Consider the following 24,208-nt stretch of genomic DNA (forward strand, 5'->3'; position numbering starts at 1 on the left):
GAATCTAAATTATTGCCCCAAGTGAAGAAATGCAATAAAAACATATTGGCCAGCTGATCATGTAGCATAATGAATGATAGAGTGGGAAGAAAGGGAAGGGAAAAGTGTTTAGGTGACATTAGGTGCAAATCACTAGGAAATCTGTGAGCAGTAAAACCAAAGAAACTTTAACAACCTTTGTGTATTTTTATGTCAAGCTTCCTATTGTAACTAGGAATATCCTAGAAAATCAAACTTTGAATCTTGTGAATAATTTGGAAGTTCTAATACATAATATTTTTTGAAGACTTCTGGTTCCAGTAAAGATGGTACTTGTCTAGTTAGCAAACAAGTTTGGGATTTCTTCCAGTAAGTGGCAAATATTCCTGGTTACTCATAAAAAACAAACAAACAAAACACACCTTGTCAGTTGATTAGATGAGCATGAACAAAATAATGTGAATGAGTCTAGTTTTCTGAACTTTTTGAGAGTTATAAATCAGACCTCCAACTAGCATTAACTTGTCAGGGACAACTCCAATGACTTTGCATTTAGGTTTTTTTTTTTGTTATTGTTGTTTTTTTTAACTACTAGGATAAAGCCACCTAGCTAAAGATAATGTAGGAAAAATACTTTGTATCGAACTGTAACTGCTCCTAGATACTGGTATATCACAGTTATTTAAAAGCTGTAGCAGTTAATAAGGCTAAAACAGCTAAACATCAAAAGTTTCCCAGTGGTTTCATTAAAAGTAAGTATCAGGAAGATGCTAAGTACTTAAAGCTTGATAGTTGACTGTGAAGTGTGACTTTATTCTGCATCTTCAATGTGCTGCTGAGCACATCTTAAACTTTTTAAAAAGTTTCAAAAAGTTTAAAACTTTTTTTCTGAACTTGTGTCAGTCATCATCTGCACAGTCAGATTAACAGACAGGTCTTGGAAAGTCTATTTGCACATTTGCCATTTGCTATCAGGAAGTTCTATTTTGTAAATGAAAGAGGAAAGCCTTACACTTTAAAGAATTGAGCCCTTTCTGTCTAGCCTATTTCCATTATTAAAATAACTATCACTCATGAGTTTGCTTAAGTTGTACCTGAGTATCACTTGCCTGTTGTTTAGGGTTTTTTTTTTTTTTGGGGGGGGGGGTCTGTTTGTTTTGGGGGAAGTGTTTGGGGATTGTTTGTTTGTTGTTTTGGGGGGGGTTGCCTCTCAAGTTCTCCAGAAGTCGAAATGATTTTCACTAGGACAGGAATTCACTAAGCCAGCTGTGACTGCACGCAGATACTTAACTGTAACTCAGGAAGTGAAACTGCATTTAGCCTTCAAATGGTCTGGAAATGTGAACTCTACAGAATGGAAATAGAAGTCAGTAACAAAGTAGTTACTATTGATAGCAAAGTATTATTACAAGGCTTTAGTGATCCCGTTCCATTCAGAATGAGAGAAGCAAAACAAGTTGAGAAAGCAATTGAGAATTGCCACTGGGAAGAAATTGCAGAGAGACTTTCAAAAATACGGAGAAAAGGAGCAGAGATGAAGGCGGATACAGCAGCAAATCGAAGTAGCAGCATTGCTGATACAGTTGGTGATAACCACAACAAATCTTTGAAAAATATGTCACTTTATATATGCGAGACTTTGCAAATATTAGTAAGGCCATTTTTCCCACTTTGATGTCTGTGTAAACTTCCACAGCTGTCACTGTGGGATGATAGTCCTGATCATAATTAAATATAGCCTGATCTAGGGGAGCCACCACCATTACTTTGGAAAATAAGAGATGCTGCAGGTCAAGGCTGGATTTACAAAAATACACAGCCTCATCAGTACTGTTTTATGTTGTTGTAAAGAAACTCTTACTATGATTTGCAGAAGTTGTGGGAAGACTGTAGGTGGAAGGTGAAAGGAATCATCCTTCTCAGCAATAGGAGGGCTGGAGAAGGAACTGATCAGAAGTCTTAGACTTTATACACTGACCAGCACTGTAGTAAGGTGTTGTAGCAGCTGTTCTCTACTCCTTGTGACCGACTGTGAAGAGGATGCATTTCTGAAGCATGTGGGAAAGAAATGGCCAACTTGTCATGCTCCTGTACTTCTTTCCACCATTGAGTCTATTAACCTGGCTGATGGATGACTGGAAAAACTTCTCTTGATGCAAGTGCTATGCCTGAAGTTCTGCTTTGCCACAAGTGGAAAAATGCATCTCTTGTACTTTCACCGTTGAATAACTTGTTGCGCTGTTTGGATTTTCCTTGGCTACATTAGCAACCTCTGAAGCTATAAATCTGTGCTAATGCCAAACGTGATGAAGATTGTAAACTGACATAAATGCTATCATCTAATCTTGCTGCTTGATGTTCCAATTTCTGTGTAATAATTACAGTGGAGTGTACTGTTCAGCCTTTTATTTACTTGAAATCATTGTCCTGGAATATTTTCAGTAGCTCTAGGTAAAATATCACAGGTACTGTTCATCTGGATAGCAAGTAAGTGTGAACACACAAATTTTATAGCAAAGCTCTGAGAAGCTGACTCCTATTAAAAGTTAGGCAAAGCATTTTTGTGTAGTGTTCTTGAACACATTTTGTTGCAAACTTGAATAGGAGTAAAATACATACCAGTTAGCTAGTAATAAGAAAGCTTAATGAGCAAGGAAAGGCAGTTATACCTGAACTGCACAAGCTCCAGGTAGAACAGGGAATGCAGAAGTGAAACACTGGTGCCAGTTGAATAGAAATCTGTTTTCCCATCTCTGTGCTCTTCCTATGTTTCCTGTAGAACAAGACATGGAGCGCTTAACTATACATCCCTTCTCTGTAGGTAGAAAGGGCTGTGCTTGGTATAGCTTATCTGGAAAGGTGTATTGCACTCCCTTTTTCCAGTAACCAGAAAGTGGCTTCTTGCACCAAAGACCCTTACTATTCTTTACACACTTGGAAGCTGATGTTAATGAAAGAATGTAATTTCTGTGAATTTAAATCACTTTTATTTAATAGTCTGTGGACCACAAAAGATGGTTAAATAAAGCCAGTTCTTAGTCGGCAGGCTTGAATTCACTGTATAAAGTCATACCTTCTATGGAAGATCAAAAGATAATTTGAAAGCTACTGCTCTAGATTCCTGCTGTCAAGAAATCCAAGTGGGAGTTAAAGATTCCCCAGGCATACTTGCAGAAGTGTTCCTGTCTACTGATTTCTTTTTGGTAGACACTTCGTAGGTACTATTCATAAAAGTCTGTGTGTAGAGAGAGAAACACAGAGGAAAGGAGGGAGAGGGTGAGAAAGAAAATATAAAAATATACATTTGTTAGCACAGAAGACTTCTGAAATCCATAAAAATACTTGAATGGTAAAGGAAACTGTAGGTAGAACTTCATGTGAATGGCTAGTGGATGAAGCAAGCTTTTTGCTTCTGTTAGCAGTAATCTTTTCTTTGGTTATTAAGTTGCCAATTTTATGAAGGTTGACCTGTTATGGAATTAAGCATACTGAAGTTTGCACTGTCTTGTTCTAAATTAAAAACATCTTTTTACTTTATCTTAGAGTTCAAACAGAATATGCATCAAAAACAAGATAGTTTGGGGCTAGTATTTTGGCCTTACCTATTTAAAGAAGAAATTCTCAATTCGCAATGCATCTTTCATTCCCCGTATGGCTTCTAGTTTGGTTATAGGAGTCCTGCTGAGCTTATCCAGCTCCTAATCTTTGTCTAATCTAACTGAGCTGGCAGATATTTGTTTCATGGGATTTGGATTCTGTTCCACTCTTCTGAGAGTCTCAAATTTTTAGCTAATGCTGGCTTTTCACATTTCTTAAAACAGGGTAACGTTCTAAGAGTTAACATACCGCAATACAACTAGCATATACACCAGATCTAGCCAGATACGGTCCCTCAAGTGTGGAGTGTTTTTTTTTTTTTTTGGGGGGGGGGGAACTAAACTCTATCTAATACTTTTGTTTGCTGGTGATCTAGAAGGAACTTCTGGTGAAGACATAGTTGTGTTGCTGCTGGAACCAGCTGCACACCTAAGCATGGTCACATTGCACAAGAGTGGTAGACCTCTCAGGAGCCACTGATACCTCCTGCCTATGAGATATTCCCAAACTTCGTTTGCCCTCTAAAATGTGTTACTTGTGGCTCTCAAATAGAGACTTTTAGGATGTGCTTCCTAGGGTTCATGAAAGTTAGTAGGTGATCAGTGCAATTTTGATCTATTTGCTTTGGGGAAAGTTTATAGTGCTCACAGCAGATAATGGTCTGCAGTCCTGGAAATACAATGTATCCTTTACTGCCCTTCCAGTTGTCAGCCTATGTCAGGAAAATAGAATTGAGTTTATGCTTTATAATAGCAGAAGACAGGAAATAACACTTCTTGATAGCCTGAACTTTATAGTCTTTGTGCCCTTTGCTTTATACCTGTGGTGACAAATAGGATAACTCTTTTTTTACACATATAATCAGATTAAGTAGTTCAGATTTCTTTAAAAACAAAACAAACCTGAAAAACATTTCCGTTTGCCTAAAGAAAGCTGCCTGTGAACTTGCAGTTTTAAGAGCTTGACATTTGTTGCTTCTACTTATTCTGGAAGGAGCTCTTCATATTCAAATGCATCCCTTCCTTGAACATCTGGTTTATTAAAATAGCAGTCCACTGTCACATCAGATGCTTTTCAAAGACCCTGCAGGCTTTTTTTTTTTTTTTGGTGGGTTGAACTTTTGCTCAAGTTGATATTTGTTTCCTGCCATTTTTAAAACAGAAGATTCTTAAGGCAGCTTAACATAATGAATGCACTCTAAATCAGCAAAGACAAATTGTCCTCTCAGTCCATTGTCACCCTAGACCTTATACAGGAGTCTAAATGCTCTAGCAGCACTCTTGCAACATAGCTTGTGTAGCTTTCCATCTTGGAGTTTCTCTGCCTGGTGCCTTGTGTAAATTAGGTGACTGTTCCTCATTGCATGTTCCTATCAGGAAGATCTTGGTTTAGCTTCTCTAGCTTACCTCTCAAAACAAAGGCTGTTGAAAAGAACTAGTGACTCTGTGACAGAGTACTGGCTTTTAATCTGATTCGCTATCAGTGATGTTTTTCTTTAAGTATATCTTCTGTCATCTCCCCAAAGCATACTCTGATTTTATTCTACAGGCATTTATTGGGGTTTGAAATATCAACAGGTATAAACAAACTCAAAAATTACTTCTTTCATCTTGCTTTTCTTGCAAAACAGTTTGAAAATAAATACTGCATTCGGGGATCTCTCTTGAATTGTTCTTGAATATATTGAGAGTACCCAAAAGCAGTGTTTGTAAAATATAGCACAGACAAACTTCTTAGCTGTGTCATACTTTTGTACCAAATCAGATTTGACATATGCTGCTGTACAAATGCAACTACTTGGTTAAAGGACAATGGATGAGAGAGGCTTCTTTGCTAAATATCCTGGAAGATACTCTCTATCACCTTTACTTTGATTTGCCAACATACATGAAATTATACTTCTTTAATGCAGAAGTGCCATTCTGAGAACATGCTCTTGATTCTCAGTATGTACTGCTCTGTGCCTACTACTGGAAGTTAGCACTGTCAGCTAACTTCATCATCATTGCAGTGGTTTGTTTCCGTGGTAGAGAACTAGTCTTGCTCCAACAGGACTGAAGGTGTCATCATTATTGCTTTATCCATCCCTCTCACTTTTTATTCATAGTCCTGTGGTGCTCCTGTAACTGTTTTGTGCTGTCTCATCTCATGCTTGCCTGTCTTCATTTAAGTTCTTTTCAGTTGAACAAAGTACAGTGTATATATGTATGGTTTCTTATTCAAGGATACCTTTTATCAAATAATGCTGTTTTACTGATTTTTTTTAATGTAAATTTTTTTTTGGAGTATGGGAAGTAGGCTAATATGACATTCTTGAAAGAGAGACTTACAAAAGCAGGAATTCTGTTTGGAGTAACAGAATGAAGTGCCTAAAAGAGCAGGGATGCTCTTTGATAATGTTAGATAATGTTAGCAAATGCTGAATATTCTCTTTCTGTATACTTCATGTTAACAGCATCTCTGTTCTGAAGCTTAACTTGTGTCCTGTTGTTTTCCATCTAGAGTTCCTATTCTAGTCTTGATAGTGTTTATAATTTATGTTGATGTTTGGTCTCCTCTTGGAAGCCCTTGGTGAAGAAGGGAGGGGGGAAAAAAGCCAATCAGATCACAGGATAGAGATGGTTGGAAGAGGACGTCAGTGCAGGACCAGAGTAAAGGGAAGACATAATGTGACAAAGTGGGATAGGATAAATTGACAAACACAGGCGAATAGTTAACTGAGAATGAAGTCTTGTACACTGTTTCTTTCTCTGATTATATGTAAGGTATGTATAGTTATTCTACAAGAAAAATTGAAGAAAAAGGTAGGATCCTGCTTTGGATTGTCCTGTGGAGAGCCTGTCTCTTGACTGCATTCAGAAAGGATGAGGGAAGGACAGGGAGATTCCAATTTAGGCAAGGTACCTGAAAAAAGTGGAGATTCCCACCCACCTCCCAGTTTCAAGCAGACTTTTTTGGAAGAAGGAGGAAAGAGGATATGGGTGCACAGGCTGCTTTTGTAGTACCCAAACCCTCTTTCTTGCAGTACCCCAGGTGTCCAGAACAGGAAGAATATGGTGTCCTCTTTCGCTTTTTGCTGAACTGTTTAAAATAAAAGTGTCTAAATCAAGGGCACCAACCCTTGACTGTACAGGAAGAGAAGGAAGCAAGAAATAAAGCTATTTGCCTGTCCTCTTATGTAAGAGGTAATGTGAAGAACAGAGGATCAAGACTGCTGTTCCTGAGATGATATTTAAGTAACAGCATTAGGCAGCAGATAGCAGAGGCAATTCTGATAGTATTCTGAGTCCTTGTTTGAAGGAATATTTCAGTTTACCATATTCCTTGCATTTTAGCATTAGGGATACGATACCAGAATCTCGGTAATTAGTAGTGCCATTTCAGGTGACTAATCTTGTAGAGGTCAGTGGTGTTGCTTGCACCAGAGTGCATTCATCGTGCTCATGGGCATTGTTCATTGTGAGAAGAGTTAGGCAAATTATGGACCCTAGGTGGACAACATCAGATAATATTTAAAGCTCTTTAGAGGAGGCATTGCTTGTATACTGTGCCACAAAAAATGCAGGGAAAACAAAGGAAGCCCATAGGCAAAGGAGGAAAACCGAAAGTGACAAGGATGTTAATAGCTGTGAGGTAGTCATATTTTACTCCCTGAATTTGTATTTTAGCATCTTTATTATAGAACTTAGATTCTCCTTCTTTTAATGCAAGTATACTGTCTTGCTATCATGCAGAATTTGTTGTTTTTCTTTTTTTTTTTAATGGAGTATTTTAAAAGTCAAATTTTGGTATAGTATGAAATGCTCTCACTTGTAGTTTGGTTAGCAATGATAGCTTGTAATGATTATTACTAGAAAACATGCAGTGTTTTCTTCTTAGATTGTATCTCCTTTTCATTTCAAGAAAAATTAAACCACTTCTGGTATGCCACTGATACAAGTTGTTAGAGTGAGAGATCGCTTGTCTTTCAAGTTCTCAAAAGCATGTAAACATTCCTGAAGCTGATCATGATTGTTTTTGCCCTATAGTAGCTGACTGTTACAGTATTCGTTTTAGCAGACCAAGAAAATGTCATCTGGGCTGCCAGAAATCTGTATGAAACTTATGTATCCTATGTCTCTTCCTATGAATTTCAAAAACTCTATTAGATTTTTAAAATGCTGGCAAACAAACTTTCTGAACTTACAGTGATGCCGGTAGGTGCTGCATTGTAATAAGAGTTCTGCACAGTGTTATTCTCTTTCTTAGTCATGTCAGTAATGCTCTGTGGAGAAAGAGTGAAAGGAATTAGACTGTATAGAATTTTAAGCACTTGGAAAAACACCTGCAGTCTCCGTGATGCAATGTGGAACGTGTGTACTAAGATCAAAAGCAACAAAAAAATTTTCATTTGAAATCTAGTTAATTTTTCTAATTCTGTATTGTTGTGCACCATCTTAGACTTTGGTTTCAGGACAGCAGTCTTAAATACTGCCCTGTTCACTCCTGTTTGCTTGCTCCGTTGCTTCGTGGGCATTGAGGGTTGGTGGGATGTTTTTACAAGCTGAATCTGTTCCCTTTGCAGACTGTACTGACACCACTGAGGAAGTGCTGCGCTGGGGGAAGGTTGGAGGGGGCAGCAATAGCAATGTCAGAATAAGTTACTCTTGTGGAAGATCGCTCAACAGCAGGCAATGTATTGTTTGAGGACTAAGATTATATTTTCAGGGTGCTCGGCTTTAGCTGTGAAAGTTCATATCGCTGCTTATATTGTCTTTCAACTTCTCTGAAAACTGCTGAAATTCAGAGCAAATTTAGAAGCATTTAAAGTGAAATTTTGAAGTTCCTTTTTCCTTTCCCCGTTATTTGCAAGGAGATGACTTTTACCCCTTACTGCACCAGTAGTTTTGTGTTCACAGTAAAATGTTTGTGTTGGGGGTGGGAGGTTGTCTATTTTTCTTCCAGGAATAAGCATCCTTAGCTAAAATACTGTAGCGTAAAGATTGGCGTCTTGGAGGATGATCAAGCCTTCAGTTAAATCCTGGCATTCTTCATATTACTTAGCAGAAGTATGAAGATATAGGCAACTGCAGCCTTTAGATTGCCTTTCTCACTGGGAGGTTGGCTTTCAGAGATAGATTTCTCAGTTAAGTCCTGAGGCAGGGTGAATCTGGGCCCTGCTCAAGTGATGCTGAGCGGCACTGATTCCTTGCTAAACTTTGAGGCGGTCAGCACTGCGCAAGTGAAACAAACAAAAAAGCCAAGTACATACATCCTAGTGATTGCATATCTGCAAAGGCAAGGTCTAGAAAGGGAGGGTGAATTGACATGATGTAGCAAGTTGCTAGTAGCTATGTTGAACAGAAGTTAAAATTGGAAACTATTACTACAATAGTTTTCCAGTAAGATGGAGTTTTCAATACCTGAGTTTCATTATGGATGCTGCTTAAGAGACATGGCTAGAATGCTACAGACACACTTTCCTTTTTGATTTTGGTGTGAGGGGAAAAGTAATTTTTATTCTTCTCTTTAGATAACTCTTCTTCCTTTGTTCCAAGCAAATTTTTGCATATTTTGGTGCCTTTCTTAGTTTTAGAAAGTTAGAAAGTTAGAAAGTTCTAAGTTCTTACTTTATTGTCGCTGCTTTCTTAAAAATATTATTTCAAAAATAAATAAGGCATTGCTTTATCTCAAAAGTTGATGATGCAAGTTGGTAGTCTAGCCTGATGTGGGTCTAAAACTGTTTCTTATGAGAGGTTAATAAAAACAAAAAAATTGTTAGTGATCAAGTTTGTCTGTCTGTCATGTGGGTAGTTACCTTCAAAGATATTAAGAAATGTCCTTTGCTAAAAATTTCCTTCAACTTCTGCTTGGATAGGTAGTCCTGTTAGGCAATAGACCTTTTTTGTGGTATTGATGCAAAGAGGTTTTCGTTTAACTGCTGACATCTCCAAATAGCTTGGTTAGGGTGTGAGTTTTCCATTATATTTTATTTTCTAGTTTAAGAAAAAATAGGTTTTGTGAGAGAGCAGAGGCAGTGAGTTTGATAGAGGGAATGGCTAAGCTAGGATGCTTGTTTTTTCAGTCATTTCTTGCCACCTATGTTAGTATAAAACCATTTGAAAATGGAAGGTGCTAGTGCTGTGAGTTTTTTGACAAGTTGGTTGAATGTCATGGTTTGAAAATGCTGACATATCAGTGTTACACTTTGTGTGAAAGAAAATTATTATTAGAAATGTTAAATCTGTGAAAATTGGGCCTAAGTGTAGGAAAAGCAAGGACACAGTCTGCACCCAGAAATATATGACAGCTAGTGATTTGCCTTGGCATAAACTTGTTCTATACTGGCCCTTAGGATGCAGTGATCTCGGTGCCAAAGAGCAAAATGTAATTTTTCCCTCTGATGATTGAAAATATATTTTTTTATGCTGAAAATGGAACTTCTACTGTGTAAAATTTCCTGTATGGTGTGTGTTTTGCCTCAGTTTCCCCATCACTGTTACTGTTGTTTCAAATCCATTAGATTTCTCAGAGAAAAGTTTTTGATACCCAGACTGTTGCAGCTATTGGGGATTTGAAAGTATCACTTGTTATACATACAGTGCTGCTTGTACTCTCTCAACAGTTTATTTTCATTGCAGAATATGCAGAACTTATTCATATATTGCCCCATTTCCTACCTCCTTTGGAAACAAGTACTTTAGGTTTTGGGGTTAGAATACTGCCTTTTAGGGGTTGTGCCTCTGAGTCAAATTTCTGCTGAAGCTTGGGGTAGAAACTGACTTCTTGCAGTGAGAACATGTAATAAATTAAATGGGTGCTGGTGGTCCTCAAGGCCATCCTGTTGGTCATCCTGTGGCCCAGTGACCAGGTAAGTAGTCCACACTTCAGTAGAAATGAAGTCACAGCTATTCATCTTATCTGTTTTTTGCATGTGCTGCAGTTGCATCAAGACCTCTGAGAATATGTGCTGCATGTAAGAGGGTGTACAGGCAGAAACTCTAGTGTAGTTTCACATATCTGCGTTAATTTGGATGGCTAGAGTTGAATTAAGCTCTACCCAATATACGCTAGTCCTGTGTACCTTGAACTCTCAAATGTATTTTTTATTAGTGAATTTAAAGCTTTTTAAGCATATATGAACACTGCATAGCATCTCAAGCTTTGGTAAATGTTTTAGCAAGGCCTTGTAAAAAATGGTATCTTTTCACTAGTTTTAAAATAACTTGCCAGTGCTCGGTTTGCCTTTTCCCGTTTCCTTCTTGTGCTGGTGTAGTACTGTGGTATAAGAAAGGTTAGTAGGACATGATGGATGCTAGGGCCTTTAAGTTTAATTTTTCTGATTTTTCTTTATTCTGAGTATGAATTAGCTGTTAATCTATGGTACTGATCGTGAATTGTCCTTCATATAGGGTATCATTAAGCCAGCCCTAGATCAATTGTGGTGAACCTTACTATTCACTCTTCCTTCTTGTTCCTTGTAATTTTCTATGTTCTTCTCTCCCATTCCTCATGCTTCTAGCTACAGACTTTTTTGTATATAATCTTATTTATTAATAGGAGGGTTGAATACTGACTTTGAAAAGTTTACTCTAACTTGTCAAATGTTACTATCAGTTGATATGCAGTCTGATTGTATTTCCCTTCTCATGGCCAGATTAGGTCAATTTATTGTGAGAAGCAGGGGTGGTAATGAGATGGGTGGCTCTTACTCTGCTGACCCTGCCAATAAGCCCAGTGAGGAATCCTTTCCCAAGCTGCTGTTTTTGAGAGGTAATGTTGGCAAGATAAGGGGTTTGTCTGAACACTGAATATTGTATGAACCACATCCGTTAACAGGTTGATATTAGTGGAGTGCCTAAATGGTAGCTAGTTGATCTCTTCATAAAGAAAAGATTTGGGATTAAGTGTTTTTTGGGGGGTTGGGTGTGTTTTTTTTTTTTAACATCTAACTCCAGAACAATTAGTTCAGAACAAGGAAGCGTCACCATGGTTTGTTTCTTTTCCTTTCTGTCTTCTTTCAAAATCAACAGATGCAGAGGACTAATTGAGGTGCTGTCTATAGGAGTCAGTCTGTGGATAGCTTCTTTCCTTTCCCCCAATGACACTAGTCCAGTTTCATTGGTGTTAGCAACAGCAGGAAGAGTAGTGTGTTTGCTTTTTTGTCAATTAAGTGTATTCTAGGGCAGAGGATGATCAATTTGCCTCCTACCCCAGTGATTTGTGCGGGCAATGATCTAGATTTTGATACCACCTTTTGTGTTTGTTGTTTTGGATTTTGGCATTATCTTTCCTGAGATTTTTAAATGTTTGCAGTTCGAGTGAACATAATTTGAAATTATTTTGCTCTGAATTCTCATTCTTGACTGACTTAATCCACTGCATCCATTTGTACGTTTCCCATATGTTTGGACTAACTTAACAATTGATTTTTAGGCAAAGCTAAAGTCTTTCTACTGGGACTTTTTTTTTAAATCTGGTTATGTTAGCCATTGTGTTATATCCTGCTATCTTCTAATTGCAGCCGATCAGATGATGAATCTGGGTCAGCATCGGGTTCTGGATCTGGTTCAAGCTCTGGAAGCAGTAGTGATGGAAGTAGCAGCCAGTCAGGTAGCAGTGACTCTGACTCTGGATCCGAGTCAGGCAGTCAGTCTGAATCCGAGTCTGACACATCTAGAGAGAAGAAACAAGTTCAAGCTAAGCCACCAAAAGTTGATGGATCTGAGGTAAAACAAAACATATAAATGAACCCTTGTGGAAAAAAAAATCACTCTGCAGTTAGTTTCAAGAGCAGTTTTCATTTAAGAAAAGAATAAAGAGGATGAGGTAATAAAATTTTTTACTTAGAATTTAACTTGGGAGGGTTGGTGAGTGTATGTGCTTAGCTGTCGTAACATTTTGTTATGGGATGAGTTTTTCATAGATGAGTGCTTGTACTGATGCTCTTAAATTTTTGCATTTATAGGTATTTACGGTTAAGTACCTACCTAAAATATAATCGTTCAAAAGCACCTATTTGCTTACTCTTTATTTCTGAAGATGAAGCCACACATCATGCTGTTATTCCTAAAATGTTATTTTTTAGGTCATCTATCTAATATTTTTTTTCCTCATATCACCAATAAATGGTGTTACAAAAATTTTAAGTTTACATACATTTGGCTTTCTGTATGGCAAAAGTCTGCCAAATTTAGGAAAAAAATATTGTTTAGAAATCCTCTTAAATCCAGTGGATCAAAATTACCCAAACTCCCCTCTGTTTCTCTGTGTAATATGGACTTTATTTGAGTGATAGATCCTGTATAAATTCAAGGTAATAAAATACTTGTTATCATAAGATCCAGACCGTTACGAATTCTCTTTTGTATTTTTGTTTATGTACTTCTCTATTCCCATATGAAGCAAAATTACTGGAAGATTATATCAACTGAGTGGCCTAAAAGGACTTATCTGGACCAGTTTAACAATTTACTTTAAAAATATTTTACTTTAATAATACAGAGACCTGCACAACTATTGGTTACAGTAAAAATTGTGCTGGCAATTCTTATGTAGTGTTCTGTTCTGCAGAAATCTTGCTGCTTTAAACTGCTATCTGATATTGTTAATGCATGCAGTATTTTATAGTGAATTTTTATTATTGATAAAATTGAGATCAGTCTCGCTAGTGATGCTGCTCATGTTAAGCAATGTAAGTATGTGGTAAACTTTAAAGTCTCAATATTTTTAAATGATTCTCGTATCTGAATTCTGGTTCAGTTTTGGAAGTCCAGTCCAAGTATACTTGCCGTGCAGAGATCAGCAGTGCTCAAGAAGCAGCAGCAACAGCAACAAAAGCCAGCTTCATCAGACAGTGGCTCAGAAGAGGTGAATAACACAAAATAAGTCAGTTTTTTAAAATGTGAACATGTGTGTCTCATTGCCCCATATGTTGGAATAAAATTATGTAGAACCAAATTATATTCTCTAAGGGTGTGTAAAAGTCTGGTTTAATCTAAAAGTAATGTTCAAATAACGGACATGCTTATGAGAAAATGTAAAAATATCTTCAGCTGCATGTTTTCAGCTGGGTTGTGCCAAATTTATAGCAGTCTAGGTTATTTGGTGTTTTTAGCTAGGTAATCTGATGTATGGACAAAATTTTCAGGTCATGTAGTACAGACTTTCATTGTATTTTTGGCTTCTGTGTTTCATAAATGCACTTAAAAATACTAAAAGACTTCTCAACTATTTTTGTATAAAGGTAGCTGCTACAGTTTTCAAGAACACTGTATGCAGTAGAAAACTACATTTTTGCAAATTTCATAACAATTATTACAGCAGAAATCTTGTATTTTAAGAATCATACCTCAGTGTTAGATATTTTAAAATCTAAACCATAGGCTAAAAAAAAATGTTGACTTTGTGCAGTAAGAACATTTTCTTAAGGACACTAGTGCCTGTGAAATGAAAATTACTTATAAAGCAGACACTTCATATTTCCGTCATTATAAAAATGAAGCATCATGGTCACAAATCTTTACTCATCACTCTAGACTTCTGTTTTGGTATGGTTTAGCTGTTCATCATCAAAACAAAGGACTAAATCATATATAGTTAAAATGTTAATTTAAAACTGTTGCTAAGAATTCTTTTTTTCAACAGCTGCTTTTCAGGATAAAAATGATCTAATCTTTATCTCTATGAGATTGGTTTTAGGAAAATGTAGTTTTAAGAGGGTTCATCGATTTCTTTTCTTGTTTTTGGACTGGAAAGAGAAGAATCATACATCCTATTCTCAAACTTTTCTTAAACTGGTGTTTAAATGTGAAAGAATATGAAAAGTGACAGAGCTCTGAAATGGTAGGAGATGCTTATTAGGCTTTTGGTAGAATTTCATCTCGATTTATTAACTTGCAGCAGTTACACTATGACTATACTTTACATAGGTACACTGATTAATTTTAAGTCAGGTTTTTGGTGGTGTTTTCTAGAGTTCTGCTGGCATGGTATATTCATAGATGGATAAATACAAAAACATCACCAATCCTCATCTTGTTCAGTATCATTAGGTACACTGAGGGGGATGAAGAAGATAAAACATGAAGAATATGATTCCAGTGTGATAGTGGGAGATGAATTATCTTTTCAATACTAAAAATACTTCATTCTTTTTGTGATAATGAATCATGTATATTCTTTTCTTCATCTGCAGGACTCATCTAGTAGCGAAGATTCTGCAGATGACTCATCCAGTGAAACCAAGAAGAAAAAACATAAAGAGTAAGATCTTTTCATAAATAATATCCCATCATATTTTGTCATGGTGGTGTATGCTCATAATTACCCATGCTTCATTTCTCCACACTTGAAATACTTAAATTCCCTTTTTAATTCATCTTTATCTTGCACTTCTCAGTTTTGATTGATGCTTTGGAATATTTTTAAAATAAAAAATCTCAAAGGAACATATATATCATATTTGCCTCTGAGCAAAAGAGCCTGTATTACCTACAATGTTACTCAAAAACATTCATAAGCACTTTTATGTTAAAAATATTCTTATGTGCAGCATATTTTTGTGCTGAGGGTCCTCCCTAAAAATCATTGAAGAAATAGGATACTGCTTCAGCAGGTTGTCTCAGATCAAATTTAAGTTGGAATTCCCTAGATTGTGCCAGTCCTTTTTGATTTTTCTCTCTGAACTGTTTAGAAGTTATTACATGTCTGACAGTAGTTAGCTTTATTGACTAGTCAAGGAAGCTTAATTGAAATTGAGCTGTCTTTAAGCTGTAGATCAAGAAGTTTGTGAAAAGGATTATACCTTGTCCTCATGACAGTGAAAGGAGAATAGACTCTGACCTATGTTTTTATGAATGGAGTCATCTCAATATTCAGGGTTGCCATTACAATATCTTTGAGAAGCGTTAATCGAAGGATAAAATGCAAAAAAGGTTAACTATGCAAAATGGTGCTTCTCTAGTGATAAGAGTTATTTTCAGTCTTGTGTTACTTAAGAATTTGATTACACCTAGTAACATACTCTGTTACAGGAAAGACATTTAAGTTTAGAAACTAGTAACCAAATAAACTCATATATTCAGTACTTGAATTTTGTTTTTTGACTATTTTGAACAAGTATGTTTGCAGTTGTTGTCTGATATGCAGGTCAGAGATCTCTTGTTCTGTAAAGTGGCACAGGATCAAGCCCTAGAAGATGGGATTTTATCTATATAATCTATCTATATCACCAAATAAATGCAGGTTGTGGATTTGCATTTTTTAACTTAGTGCATGCAGAATAAGTCTTTTAATAAGACAGATGGTGCTGTAGCATTGGTCAGGGTATGTGTCTGTCTTGGAACAATGAAAATATAATTTCTTCCAGGACCAATGCATATTTAAGTTTGGGGGGGGGGGGAGGGGGAGGAATGTCAAAGCACTGATTCCTAGGCTTCCTGATTTGAAATTTAGTGAAGAAGTCTTTGAGTGATAATTCACCTCTGAAGAACATTAGTACTGTTTCAGGGCCTTGGTCAAGAAACCCAAAACCTAGCTATTAGAGAATATTGGACTCTCCAGAATGTAATGTTAGTGTTTTATGATTTGAGCATGGTTAAGCTGCAGTAAATGCAGATCTTTCCAGCTAAAGTCTTGTGAAGTACTTTTTTTTTTAATGTCAGTCTTTATTTTACACGTTAATTCGCATCTATAATTTGTATAGAAATTCAGATTTTTGTTTTGGATTTTTCTTTTTAAATCTACCTTTTGATAATAGAAAACTTAATGGCTCCAGAGGGAGTTGAATTAGGTATATTTACTTGTTTATTATCTGTTCATGATAATTTTCTGTCCTTTCAGTTAATGCTGAAATAACTGTTAGAGGATTTCTATTTCTGTTAAGAAGGTTGAGATTACAGCAGCAAATGTGTAGATGAATACCTTATAAAAAAAAACCAACGTGAGTTACTGTTTTATCTTTCAATATGTACAGTGAAGACTGGCAAATGTCTGGATCAGGGTCAGTATCAGGAACTGGCTCCGATTCTGAATCAGAGGAAGATAGGGAGAAAAGCAGTTGTGAAGAGAGTGAATCTGACTATGAGCCAAAAAACAAGGTCAAAAGCCGGAAACCTCCAAGCAGGTAGAAAGTCTTGCATTTTGGATAGTCTCATGCTATTTCTAATTAATAATTTGAGCATTGTACTACTATATATGCAATTGAAAATGTAAATATTTATTACAAAAATTGAAGAATTTTTTTTTTAACTACAAAACATGTCATAATACCAATACCAATGCATTGTAGTGAATGCCTCTTTCCTGTGGGCTGTAACTGTAAGTGGCATAACTGAACAGTCATGAAGTATGCATATTCAGAAACAAATACAGATGATTTGTGGTTTTCCATGTTGAAATGCCATTGTTTTGTCATATCTCGTTGTCTTAAGAATTAAGCCAAAAAGTGGCAAAAAGAGTACAGGACAGAAAAAGAGGCAGCTTGATTCATCAGATGATGATGATGATGACGATGATGATGATTATGATAAGAGAGGATCTCGTCGCCAGGCAACAGTCAACGTTAGTTACAAAGAAGCTGAAGAAACTAAGACAGATTCTGATGACTTGCTGGAGGTCTGTGGAGAAGATGTCCCACAACCTGAAGAAGATGAATTTGAAACTATAGAGAAGTTTATGGATAGTCGAATTGGCCGAAAAGGAGGTATTTTTTTTATCATTGTCCTTAAGATGCTGAAGTAAGTTTTGGTACAGCTGCAGCAATTGTTCTCAGCTTTAGGTCACCCATGATGTTTGTAAACAGTAATAAGTTTAAAAATACCAGAAAGTCATCTTGTATTGGTTTTTTCACCCTGATAAGGAGGCTGTTTTTTACAGTCCCTTTTCAAGCCTTATAAAGTAAAGCACAGAACTTACATAACTGAGTAATGCAAAAAGAAATTAGATAAGTGGAAGATAGCTCTATATTGCATAAATGCACACCATGTTGTTACAGCACTGTCTGTACAGTTTCTAATACCTGATAGGTATCAATTGTATACAATCAGAGGGGAGAAAGTGGACTAGATAGGACAGCTAACCAGTAATCTGAACTCTGAAGGATGGTGTTGGGAAGGCTGAACCATTGAGACCGTGGTTTCAATTATTCCTGTGCAAATTGTCTCAATATGTTACAAACAAATGGTGGAAAGGCTACAAAGTGTGTCTAAAATTTCAGCCGTGTGCTTGCATGTGAACTTCTAAAAGTTTCTTTGTGAATGATGGTAATGGTGTCATATTTGCAGCAACAATGGGTTGCAGTGCCCAGCAGTTTTCTTTATGTGTTTTAGCCTGCAAATTAGGGTTCTAAGTATAGAAAATTTGGGCCCCTTACGCTTCAGAGCTACCTTTCTCCTTTAATTATAAGCAATCTCTAGAGTTTCTGACCCATCTCAGAGCTTGCATTGTCTTTTCTCAACTTTCTTCTCCCCCTATGCTGTCCTAAATTCCAATCTATCCTAAAGTCTCTTACTCCGATGGAGTGTCACACTACTGTGTTAAAAACCTTTTGGACTAGGCTTGTTATATTTTGCTTCTTCAGATGCTGTTGCTGTTTGTGTTGTCCTTTGTTGTTGCCACTCTCTGTTACCATATCTGGCCCCTGCAGCTGACTGAGTCCAGTTCCTTACCTGGCCCTCCTCACAGAAATGAGCCTGTTCCCTGGTGCTAGTATGCTTCAGCTGGGATGCAGTCTGTATTTAGTTAAAAATTGCCTCAGATAAGATTCCAGGGGCAGAAGAAAAAAAATGTAGTAAAGTATGCCTAGGAAGAAATAGATTTATAGCATCCCTAATAGCAGGTTTTTGAGGTCTCAGAGCTGACCAAACATAAAGTCAAATGTCTAATGTACATACAAAGATGAGAAGGATATAGCAGGGAAGACAGCAAGTAATGTTAATGGAGCATTCCCTGGGGATCACTAGAGCAACTAGGAATACTAAGAAAATTCTAGTAAGAAAAGATGAGATATTACAGGTTAGATGCAGAGGATTTTTTGGTTACTTTTTTGATTTTCTTTTGAATTCCTGTGAATGTGTTAACATATCTATATCATAATTGTTCAAATAAGAGTAATTATGTGAGAGCTGTAGATAAATTAATTTAAAAGCATCACTTATTGCTTTCTACAACACATTTCTTATCAGTTAATTTATAGCAGTGCACATTTAATTAAGGTTTATGGTATGGTTTCCTTCTCAGCCACTGGTGCTGCAACCACCATCTATGCAGTTGAGGCAGATGGTGATCCAAATGCTGGGTTTGAAAAGTCAAAGGAGCCAGGAGAAGTACAATATCTTATTAAATGGAAAGGCTGGTCCCACATCCATAATACTTGGGAAACCGAGGAAACATTGAAGCAACAAAATGTTAAAGGAATGAAGAAGCTGGACAATTATAAGAAAAAGGATCAGGAAACAAAACGATGGTGAATATTTTTATAACTACTTCCATGTTACATATTTTTATAACAACATAGTTGTTTTATTGTGTTTCTGTGAGACCTGTTACCTCTTTGTGAGGACATGATTTCAAGTGTCTATACAACAAGAAGACAAAAAAAAAAAAAGAAAATTTAAGGCCTCCCTAAAACCTTACAATCCTGTAAGATTCTGAGCATGCTGACTTTTTCATTGAGCAGGTGAGAATACTCACGCATCAGATAAAATTGGACCTCTAAGTAAGCAGCTTCTGTTCCTAAATTTTAGTGTGTCTGTTACAAATGAAGTTTGCCCAAGATGGGTGCTTAAAAAAAAATAAAGGAAAAAAAAAGTCTTACCTCTTTTACTAGTTTTGTAGTTATATTTTGATCTGAGTTCTTTGGGAATCAATGCAGAGATTATTTTGCTAAGTATTTAGTTTTCTTGGCTCAAACTTCTCTCAAAGCCTAAGAGCCGAGAACTGAAGAAATCTGTACATTTTAATGCCACATTTTTGATGTTCAATTTTATTAGTATTTTAATATCATCTATGAACACTGGTGGGATTTTTAGGGAATCTTACTTGTAAGAGAGTGAACCATCCCTGATGTTATTCCATGAAAGTTTCCTGCAAAGTACACTGCGCACTGTTGAGAATAGATGTTCTGATTTATCTGCATGACTAGTACAAGCTGTAGTGTCTCTTGATATGCTTTCTCAGTCATTAGTGATGAGGCACCTAGGCCAGATGGAACACTTTTATAGCAGGAATTTCTGAGTTGTAGCCGCTTCAAAGAAGCTTTCTAAGAAGCATTCCTGTGATGCTTACATTCAGAGCTTTAGAGTTGCCAAATTTTCTTAGTTTTAGAACTACACAATGTAATAAGTACTGTAAATAAATTCCCATTTCAGGCTGAAAAATGCTTCTCCAGAAGATGTGGAATATTATAACTGCCAGCAGGAACTTACAGATGATCTACATAAACAATATCAAATAGTGGAAAGAATAATTGGTATGTGACAAACTTGCAGACAGAAAATAGTGTTGAGAATATTACGTAGTTATTGCTTGTATATTGCATTTGTAGTTAAGAAATTTAGAGTATTGATATGACTAAAATTTTAATGCAAAAAAAAACTCTAATAAAAAGTTGTCCTACTTTCTTTGTTGTGAAATGAGTTTAAGTCATCGTCTAAAATGAGTGTTTTCTTAAAATACAGAAGGAAAATACTGATCTGATATCTCTGATGCATTTCTGCAGCTCATTCAAATCAGAAATCAGCAGCTGGTTATCCAGATTACTATTGCAAATGGCAGGGTCTGCCTTACTCAGAATGTAGCTGGGAAGATGGTGCCCTCATTGCTAAAAAATTTCAGGCCCGCATTGATGAGTATTTTAGCAGAAATCAGTCCAAGACCACTCCCTTTAAGGACTGCAAGGTGAGTGTGTGATTACAATGGGTTTATAATCAGTTGTGATATTAAAAGTGTGAAGGTATTTTATGCATCTGGAAATAACATATATATTTTATAATATTTTGTATGTTGTTCAGAATAATATTAATGAGGTATGTACGTGTATGTGTGTATAGAGAGAGAGAGACAGCGAGAGACAGTGAGTATCACTGCTGAGAATAGCTTTTTGTAGATGTTTGTCCCTTGCTTTTTTTACTGGCATTCATAGATGGAGTTTAGTTTCATTTGTTTTAAAAGTAACCTTTGTGAATGTGTTAATGTCATTCCTGTTGTGTAATTTAGATCAGCAATCAAATTAATTTCAGGAGTTGCTGTACAGCCTAGTTGTCTGTGATGGATAAAGACTAGATATGGTGACCCAACAGATTTCTACTACTATGTTGCTTCTGTGGGAAGACATTTTGGTAACTTCTGTTAGCATTAGGGCTGATGCTTAATTTCCTTTTGACAGGTTCTAAAACAGAGGCCAAGGTTTGTTGCACTAAAGAAGCAACCATCTTATATTGGAGGGCATGAGAGTTTAGAATTAAGAGATTATCAGTTAAATGGACTGAACTGGCTTGCTCACTCATGGTGCAAGTAAGTATAGTCTAAAATGAATTTTGCTGTTTGCAAATTGTAAGATCATATGTTAAAAGAAAACAAAGCAAACCTCTAAGAGATCAATATTAATTTTATAATTTTAAAGTAGACATGCAAGGAATATGTGCAAGCTTTTTGGTAAACATACTTGAAAAACAAGTAGTATGCTAAAAAGTGTTATGTGGTTTTTGAAATTGCTTCTAACTGTATCTAAAGAGACTTCAAGATTTACAGTTGCAAAATCTTGAAAATTTGTATGAGTGTTTTTATGCTCAAAAAATACTAATCTCTTCTTATCCATTCTGCTCCCCATTTTTTAGAGGGAATAGCTGTATTCTTGCGGATGAAATGGGTCTGGGTAAAACAATACAAACAATTTCTTTTCTGAACTACCTGTTTCATGAACATCAACTGTATGGACCTTTCTTGCTGGTTGTGCCACTTTCTACCTTGACGTCTTGGCAAAGAGAGATTCAAACTTGGGCTCCTCAGATGAATGCTGTGGTTTACTTAGGAGATATAACTAGCAGAAATATGGTGAGTATTTCTTTGTATCATTGAAAAAGCTTAGCAGTAAACAAGACTTATTTCACGCTCTTGTCTTCTCTTACTCTCCAGTATTTTTGGTTAGGAATGAGAAAACACCAATTTGAAACACTTGTGTGTCTTTAGAAAGCAAAGCGAAAGCTTAGATTTTGATCTGATATAAACATGTGAAAGATTGCCTTCCTACTAACTAATAAAAAGGATTAAAAATGCAAACTTGCATTTGAAAATAAATTGTCTTTTGCCATGGAATTATTTAGGTGCTTAAAAAAAAAAAAGGTAAGACAACCATGATCTTAATTTGGTTTTGTAAAGGAGTAATGTGAGTAATCTCATCCATTAAAGTAAAAAAAATGTTTTATGGAAACTTCTTGCCATTTCTTCATAAGTTGAAGAAAACATCTCGGGGCCCTTAGAGAGCTTGGACTTAGTCTTGCATATGTTAGTGTGCTGTGCTTCTGTTTGGTGATCAAATTATTGTGTGTCAGTTAACAATTAATATTGCTGTAGTGCTTGAAATCATCCCAATCAATAAGACAGTTTTTCTGTAGCTTACAGTTCACTTAATTTTCTTTGTAGATAAGAACTCATGAATGGATGCATCCACAGACCAAGCGATTAAAATTTAATATACTTCTAACAACTTATGAAATTTTGTTGAAGGATAAGGTAATTGCGCTTATTTCTTCAGGGAGATACAATCACTTGTCCAGTGCAGAACTCCTTTAGGGTTACGTGTATTTCGGTTCTGGATCATTAAATGGATGGGGAATTTGACAGCTTTGCTTTCAGAAGTAGGACAGTAGAGTTTTCTTTAAGCACTTTTAGATTTTCTGTATATATGGTGAGGCTTTCTGCTCCTCCTCTGTTTTTTTTCCATTTCATTGAGTGGGTGACATGTTTTTTTCTTCAGTTTGTTTGGGCTTCTCATTACTGTAATAATCAATTTCCATCTTGAAGCACTCTCCTTCCTTATAGACCATGAACAAGGAACTGATAAAGCAAACAGCCCTCCACCCCTGACATCCGTGATTTAGAACTCTGAAATCCCGTGTGTTTTTCCTTTGTGTAGTAGTCTCCATAATGGTCACACACAGTTATCGTTAAACCTTCCAATAGTGTATCAAAATTTTTGCAGAAAGCCAATGAGCAGAACGTTTTTACTTTTGTGTATGTGCTGGGAAGAAGGTCAATGGTCATTTCTTTCTGTCATGTGAAAATTAATATAGATCAGATTTTTGGCCCTTTTTTCCTTTTAAACTTAGCGTATACTTTCTTGGGACACTTACATAGCCTTCTGTTGAATCCAACAAATTTAGGTGCCTAGACACATAGGTGTCCATATTTTGTGATGGTATTTGTAACCTGATGTAAAATGCCAGAAATTGCGTAATATGCTTATTAGTATAATGTTTTCTCTCCCCCCTCCCCACCTCTGTTTCTTTAAGTCATTCCTTGGTGGTCTGAATTGGGCATTTATAGGAGTTGATGAAGCTCATCGTTTAAAAAATGACGATTCCCTTCTGTACAAGACTTTAATAGACTTTAAGTCTAACCATCGTCTTCTTATTACTGGAACTCCTCTGCAAAATTCCCTCAAAGAACTTTGGTCTTTGCTGCACTTCATCATGCCAGAAAAGTAAGAAAGAGTTTTACATGATCTGTGTTAATAATTTTTTCGAAGTTTCTTACTGTGGAATATTGTAGCGATTGGGAGAATCACATAAAATAATTTAAATATTTTGTATAAAGCAGGCACACACATCTTTCATGCTACTCTTGATAAATACTTCTGGTAGCAATTGTTACTTTTTTCTGTTTTACCAGTCCACAAAAAAGATGGAGTGATGTATGGGTCAGAGTCCTGAAAAGAGGCTTTGTCCCAGTCTAAAACGGAAACCAGGTGGATTTACTCTGGGGAGATAGAATGGGGTTGAGGATATCTTCTTTCCTCTGTTAGTACCGTTAGTGAAAGCAGGTTTGTACCAAGATGCCCGATACCCAGTAGTTCAATCACGTAGCTAGTTTGCCCATGTGGTTTGCGTACAATAGGTTTACTGTATTGACCTTATGTTGTATTGACTTGTGTTTATGTCTCGGATAAATGAGAACTCTAAGGACATGTTCTTATCAAGTATCTTGTAAATGCAAAGCACCATAGCTGCAGTTAGTTTGGAAGCTATGCTTTGCATTGACTTCTTCAGAACCTTACAAGCACAACCAAGAAAGTTGTTATCTAGCACGCATTCTTCAGCTGATCACATGTCCATTCTCTTAGTCTGTTAGCGCATATCACCTTTCAGCTGTTCTATACAAGCTGCAAAAAGTATGTGAAGTGGTCTGTTCTCATGCACTCTCTTCCAGCCATGCAACTATTTTTCATGTGGCTCTTGATAAATACAGTAATAGAATTTCTGCAACTATCTATCCGAGTTTCTTGCAGACAAGGTAAAATGTTGAGTTTCCACTGGAGAAATTCAAATTCAGTAGTTTAGTTCTAATTCTGCAAAGTGTTTGGAGACTTCCATTCTTCTATTTACAGAGAAAGTACTTTGAATTTCTTGCGAGATGAAAATGAAATGGAGAGAGT

General features: G+C 36.3%; 1 protein-coding gene across 4 annotated transcripts in view; it reads left to right on the forward strand.

Moving 5' to 3' along the window:
• The window catches only part of CHD1 (chromodomain helicase DNA binding protein 1), a 53,375-nt gene that overhangs the window by 3,000 nt on the left and 26,167 nt on the right, over positions 1–24,208 (forward strand). For all 4 annotated transcript variants that reach the window (XM_067316299.1, XM_067316302.1, XM_067316301.1 and 1 more), the window contains 12 exons: positions 12,080–12,284; positions 13,318–13,425; positions 14,753–14,820; positions 16,532–16,681; positions 16,989–17,260; positions 18,796–19,021; positions 19,926–20,026; positions 20,276–20,454; positions 20,942–21,069; positions 21,393–21,609; positions 22,198–22,287; positions 23,067–23,257. In XM_067316299.1, coding sequence (XP_067172400.1) covers positions 12,080–12,284; positions 13,318–13,425; positions 14,753–14,820; positions 16,532–16,681; positions 16,989–17,260; positions 18,796–19,021; positions 19,926–20,026; positions 20,276–20,454; positions 20,942–21,069; positions 21,393–21,609; positions 22,198–22,287; positions 23,067–23,257 — 1,935 coding nt within the window. The remainder of the gene's footprint in view (positions 1–12,079; positions 12,285–13,317; positions 13,426–14,752; positions 14,821–16,531; positions 16,682–16,988; positions 17,261–18,795; positions 19,022–19,925; positions 20,027–20,275; positions 20,455–20,941; positions 21,070–21,392; positions 21,610–22,197; positions 22,288–23,066; positions 23,258–24,208) is intronic.

Source organism: Apteryx mantelli, chromosome Z (genome assembly GCF_036417845.1).
Source record: "Apteryx mantelli isolate bAptMan1 chromosome Z, bAptMan1.hap1, whole genome shotgun sequence".
Taxonomy (NCBI): Eukaryota; Metazoa; Chordata; class Aves; order Apterygiformes; family Apterygidae; genus Apteryx; species Apteryx mantelli.